This window comes from Hemiscyllium ocellatum, chromosome 20 (assembly GCF_020745735.1).
Source record: "Hemiscyllium ocellatum isolate sHemOce1 chromosome 20, sHemOce1.pat.X.cur, whole genome shotgun sequence".
Classification (NCBI taxonomy): Eukaryota; Metazoa; Chordata; class Chondrichthyes; order Orectolobiformes; family Hemiscylliidae; genus Hemiscyllium; species Hemiscyllium ocellatum.
The window spans coordinates 44878225-44884748 of NC_083420.1; the positions used below are offsets into that span (position 1 = coordinate 44878225).

The 6524-nt window shown below is 46.6% G+C and overlaps 1 protein-coding gene across 1 annotated transcript; it reads left to right on the forward strand.

Moving 5' to 3' along the window:
- Positions 1 to 250: 250 nt before the first annotated feature.
- On the forward strand, positions 251 to 6150 carry sox8a (SRY-box transcription factor 8a). The gene is made up of 3 exons (XM_060840804.1): positions 251 to 1063; positions 2486 to 2742; positions 4171 to 6150. The coding sequence occupies exons 1-3, from the start codon at positions 612 to 614 to the stop codon at positions 4896 to 4898; spliced, it is 1437 nt and encodes a 478-aa protein (XP_060696787.1). The 5' UTR covers positions 251 to 611; the 3' UTR covers positions 4899 to 6150.
- The last annotated feature ends 374 nt before the right edge of the window (positions 6151 to 6524 follow it).

Genomic DNA, 6524 nt, shown 5'->3' on the forward strand with positions numbered 1-6524 from the left:
AAGGGCACTTGTAGCGGCCTAATCCTTAAACGGCTAACGAAAAAAGAAAGGGGGGGGGGGGGCTTCTGTGGAATTGGAATTTTATTCTGAAAGGGCAAAAAGCTAACAGCTCCCTGACGGATCGCCCCTTTAAGAGAATCCCACCCATTTCACAGCGGAGACCAATCGGAGGGAAGGCAGCACGGACCAATGGGAGACGGCCAGGATACACTGATATACTGTCGCCGTAAACAAACTCCTGGCAAGAAGTTGGGGTTTCATTTGCACGATTTCCGCCAGCAGCAGCAGCAGCAGCGCGGTGGGCATCGAAAGTGATTTGACAGTGTCTCCCGCGCAGAGATGTGTCTCTCTCAGTGATTCACATGGATATAGCCCTGCTCAAAGGAGTTGGTTTTAAATTCACACACCGAAACATGCATTTGCAAAGTTGAACTTCATTATCCGTGCTGCAATTTTTAATTTCACAAACATTCAAAGCTTTTGTTTCCTTTCGAAATTGCAATTTTTTTTGTTTTTGATTTGCCAAGCGCCTCTTTGCAATTTCCTGAATTGTTTTTTTTTGGTTAAATTATTAATGTGTGTGCGCGGCTTGGCTCGGATTTGTTAAGTCGATGCTGAACATGACAGAGGAACACGAGAAGCTGGCGGCCGAGGTGGCGTGCAGCCCGGGTTGCAGCGGCTCCGAGAGCGAGTCGGTGGGCTCCCCGGGCTCGCTGTCGGACAGCGAGGCTCCCCACGCCGGGATGTCCGAGTCCGAGGACTCGGGGAGCTGCGGCCGCCCGCTCTCCGCCGCCAACGGCAAGAAGATGAGCGGCGGCGGGGAAGAGGACGAGCGCTTCCCGGCCTGTATCCGAGAGGCGGTGAGCCAGGTGCTGAAGGGATACGACTGGACCCTGGTGCCCATGCCGGTGCGCATCAACGGCACCTCCAAGAACAAGCCGCACGTCAAGAGACCCATGAACGCCTTCATGGTTTGGGCTCAGGCAGCCCGTCGGAAACTCGCGGACCAGTACCCTCACCTTCACAACGCCGAGCTCAGCAAAACCCTGGGCAAACTCTGGCGGTAAGTCAAGCACAACATCGGCGGTGCCACACCGAATATACCTTGTACTCGACTCGGTAGCTCTTGGAGAGCGGATACAGCGCAACTGGCAGCTGTCTGTCCCAGCAACAAACCCTGTGTTATACAAGCAGTCTGTAATTTAACCCCCATCGTGATCCACACTTGGGATCTAAAATGAGGACCGCGCTGAAAGAGATTTCCAACTCGTATTTAATCAACTCAAATACTGGCTGGGAGTCTCATTCAGCTCTCTGTCTCTTCATTCTACATCAAGAGAACCCAGTTGGCAATGGTTGGGTAGGCTTCTACTCAATACACGGTTTCTGTAGGAATACAGACCCCTTTTGAAAGGCTGAAAGCGCTCGTTTGTTTTACTGTCATTCCCCACTGAGCGTGAACAGCCTGAGTCTGTAAGTTTCCACTGGCCGCTCGCTGTCCATTCCCGATTCCTCTCCGATGCTAAGACCGTTCCAAGTGACTGACCGAGAGATGCTCTGGGGTGTTCCGCGCGGTCACGGTTTGGTGGAGTTGGCGCCTGTTTTCCCTCCCTTTCCCTGGCCGGGGTGAAAAAGGGGCTGGATGGAAGGAGCCCCCAGCGGTGGGCACCTCTCGCTCCTGTCTAACGGACTGGCTGCCCTGGCCAAATCGCCGCTTTCACTTTCCAGCCGAGAGCTCCCGGTGAGACTGGAAGGTGAACGTGTAACTGATGACACGGTCGGGGTTGGAAACGGGTGGGGGAAGGGAGGGGGTGAGAAAGGGAGCGAGGAAACTTCTCTCATTGTTTTTTTTCCCCTGTCGAAGATGCACTGGACAATTGGATCCCTGCATCTGACAGGAAGGCGATCCGCTCGGTTACTCGACCCCCTTTATTAAGGCCAGGTTACATGACACATTGTGCGGCACAGGTATATTCCCGGGATCACACAAGACCTTTTATAGGTTTGCATAGAGAATTCGAAATCGTTAATTCTGTTCTAAAAAATGTACAATTTCTGACCAAACCAGCTGAGAGTCTCCTCACCGCCGGAGAGGAATTGTGGAATCCATTTAGTTCGCTTCTATTTATTCTAGTTCCATTTAGTTTAATCCCATTTATTTTGTTCCATTAGGTTGAGTTTCATTTAATTCAGTTCCATTTAATTTAGTCCCATTTAGTTTAATCCCATTTAGTTGAGTTTCATTTTGTTCAGTTTCACTTAGTTCAGTTTGCGTTTTTTGTGATAACTTTCAGAAAGGAATTGGGTGAAACTTGAGTTGAAAATTATGGAACTCGTTGAATAATTCTTTCAAGGGCTCCCTCCGGGTGGTGGGGGTGGGGAGTATCTGTCTCTATCCGACTTTCTGTTTGAGGTTTTGTTTCTGGGAGGGTGTCCCATGGAGAAGAATCGCATCTTAACCGGTCTCGGTGTCTTCCTTTCAAAGGTTACTGAGCGAGAATGAGAAGCGGCCCTTCGTGGAAGAAGCCGAGCGCCTGAGAGTGCAGCACAAGAAGGACCACCCCGACTACAAGTACCAGCCCCGCCGGAGAAAGAGCATCAAGAACGGGCAGGCGGAGTCCGATCAGGGCGCTGAGCAAAGCCACCTGCCCGTCAGCCAGCTGTACAAAGGCGGGCACCCCGGGGACACTCTCCCCGGGGGGAGAACCATTTCCGATGGGCACCACCCGTCAGAGCACACAGGTGAGGAGCTGGGCAGCACCTGATGGGTGGGTGGTGGGGGGTGAGGCAGTGCCAGTCAAGCAGGGGAGGGTGCCGCAGACACACACAGAGTCAGGGTCCACTCTAACAAGGCGTGCCCAATCCGAAGAGCGAAACTGGGACTAAGTCAGACAACGAGCTGCGGATCTTGGAGATCTCTGAGACTGAAACGTTAAAGTGCTGGAGAAACTCAGCATTTGTGGAAAGGGAAAGGCAGAGTTAAGGCTTGGAGTCCAGTGACCCAGTTCAGTCGAGTTTCTCCAGCAATTTCTGCTTCTGTTTGGTGGTGAAATTGGGGAGGATCAAAAGGCAGCGGGGTGACTTCAAACTAGATCAACGTTTACTCCTTCAATCTTCTCCCAATGAGTTTTGGCAGACAGGGCAAGGGTATAATTCGCAATTTCATTTCTGCACGGTCCCCCCCCCCCCCCCCCCACCCAGAACAGTGAATCCATCAGCATTTTACTGAGATGGTCAATCTTAAAAAAAAAACACTCGGTAACCGCACAGCCGGCGTCCAGAAGTGAGACTTTGGATTGTCCAAATGTTCTGATTTCAGTTTCATTTGAGACCGGAGTATCCCTTCACATTTGCCAAGAGCCAAAACACCCAACCTTTCGTCCTTTTATTCAAACCGGTAACCTTTCCAACTCGCAACGGCACAGCCCCCCAGGGCGGAACTGCCCATTACACTGGCTAAAAAGATTTTAGAGTTTCAATGTGTGTCAATAGACGGATCGAATTAACAAAGGTTTCATCATCCCAGCTGCTGAGGTTTGAACTGTTTTGAGTCTGTAGTAAACATCTCACAGAATTGCTGGGAGCTGTTGAGTATACAAGGGGTTGAAGCCTTCGGGGGAGAGATCAGAGCAATTGAGATTGTTCTCTTCAGAGCGGAGAAGTTTACAATGAGATTTAATAGAAGTGTTTGAAATAAGAAATGTTTTTTTTTCTGAAGTAGATCGAGTTTCCATAGGCCAGAGTGCCAGAAATGGAAGAGGTGGGGGAAGAGGAGAGATAGATTTTAAATTATTCAGAAAAGGAGCCTGAGGAGAGAGAAGAATTTATGTTAGTGAAGACAGTTGTTATGTTGTGGATGCAGATGCAGATGGAAAGACGCGCGGTTGCAAAATCAGGAGAGCGCGGCCAATTGGGTAGCTGCATTGGAGAGATATTTTCCAATCAACCTGTTGGGAGATATTATTACAGATCTCTGGAGCAGGTGGGACTTAACCTGAGGACTCCTAGCTCAGAGGTCGGGGCATGACCACAGTGTCACAAGAGGTTGCTCAAAGAGGTATGATGGGCCTTTTAACCTCTGTCTGTACCCAATGTTAGCTTCAGTTAAATAAGTCTGTTTTTTTTGGCCTCTTGAGTAAATGTCTGTCTCTTTTGCTTTGTTTTTGTCAGGGCATGCTCAAGGGCCCCCGACTCCCCCCACAACCCCCAAAACTGACCTGCATGCGGGGAAGCATGAGCTGAAAAGGGAGGGGCGCCCCATAGCAGAGAATGGCCGCCAGAACATTGACTTCAGCAATGTGGACATCAGCGAGCTGAGCAGTGAGGTCATCAACAACATGGAGACATTTGATGTCCACGAGTTTGACCAGTACCTACCACTGAATGGCCACGCGGTGCCTCTGTCTTCTGATCACAGCCATGGACCGAACGCGGCAGGCTCCTACAGTGCAACCTACATAACCAGCAGCAGCCCTGCCCAAGTCGTCTGGAACCATAAGAGTGTCTCGTCCTCTTCACCTTCGTCATCGGTCTCCAGTGAACCGAGTCAGCAAAGGCCGCACATTAAGACCGAACAGCTCAGCCCAAGCCACTACAATGACCAACAGCATGGCTCTTCACCACAAACCGATTATAACTCCTACAGCAACCAGGGATGCTCACCCGCCAGTGCCACAGCAGTCGCCTTTTCTGGCTCACAGTGTGACTATACAGATGTCCAGGGTCCCAATTACTACAACCCCTACTCTGGATACCCTTCCAGCATCTACCAGTATCCATATTTCCATTCATCTCGTCGCTCTTATGCTTCACCTCTCCTGAATACTCTGTCCATTCCTCCATCCCACAGTCCAACTAACTGGGACCAACCAGTCTACACGACCCTCACCAGGCCATAGGAAGTCCTTGCTGCCCAGCAGATATGCTGGGTGGGGGTGGCGGGGTGGGGGGGATGGTGCATAGGGAATTGGGATATCTGGGAAACAGTGAACTCAAGAAGCCTTGAGACTTAAGCAGTCTTCCATGGCATTATGCACTAATGAAGGACTGAACAAGTGGAGCACTGTGCCATTCCAGTTTAAGTGCCTGCTGATCCAAAAGGTTGCCAATCCTGGTCAATGAAAACCACCACTTGCTTTTAGTTTAAACAAAGAAGAAACACAAAGCTTTTGGTTGAGACAGATTTCCAGGTTGATTACAGACAAGAATAGGAACCTCGAAAATCCTCTGTGAGGACAAAGGATGCTTAAATGAAATTGGTCAAATTCTGAAAAATAATTGCTGTGTTTGTGAAAGGAGGTACTACACATATTGAAGAGTTCTTGAATTTTGAAACATTGCATTTCTGAAACTTGGAAAGTTGTTGAAATGTGTATTTATCTTATGTTTTTTTTCCCCTTTTTATTTGGAATAATTCCAGCAACAAAAATAATGGACTTTCAGGTGGGAATGTATGTAATCTTGGAGCGTGTAGCTTGAGGGAGTATAAGTCTGTTAAATTATTTCCCACAGGAGGAGAGATAGTTCTTGATTTTGATTAGTGAACCAACTGTTCTGTATATCGAAACAGAAACTATATCTTACAAAACATGTTACACACTTTGGAATCATGTGTTTATCATCTTAGCTGAATTTCTGGAGAAAATGGTAATGCTTTTCTAACAGAGGAGTTCTAAGAAAGTTTGTTCCTTTTCAATTAGGCGATTGGGGAACCAGATATTTTAGCCAATAAGCTGTGAATCTTTTAATTCTCCTTGACAATAAAACTGCACCTATATTAACAAATGCTGTCCAATAAGTAGAGTAGTCTAATACTGTCTTTTGTTCTCCAGTTTCAATTGTATGCTAAGCATATAAACTCGTTTTCCGTTTAAGTGCTAACTTGTGCCTTTAAATGTTTGCAAAACTAAAAAAAAATATTTTTTAATGCTAATTTTTACTTCTATTTTTGGAAAAAAAGTGTTCTTTTGGTAAATTCCTTTTTTGCAAACCATTTTCTGTATAAAGTTTGATAAAAATCAACTGTAACTTAACCATTCTGTGTTTGTATTAGAAACTTCTGTTAGAGATATGCAGAATAATGTCTGACTAAGCAACGTTAACTTTTGTACAGGTAAAATTTGTCAAGATTAAAAACAAAGCTTTTTACTGTACTTTGTTGGTGTACCTACTTTAAAAAAGTTTATATTTAATTTCTAAAATGAATATATCAAGCTGTAAAAAGTTTAGATCTGGAATGAGGGAATCTGACCCTGAATACTTATCTAAAAGCTCAGCTTTTGGATTTATCATGGCCATCAAAAATTGATCTGAGGTTTAACATGTAAAGATTCAGTTTTGATTATATTTCAAAAGATCGTTTCCAGTTTTAGCATATTTGGACTGATCATGATAGACTTTTGAGTGAAATATTGCCTGATGTGAATGTGAGCAATGGATTCTAATACTCAACTTAGTTAACTGTTCTCAGTTGTCCTATAGGGGAAGGAAGCTGCCATCCTTACCTGCTCTGGTCTGCATATGAT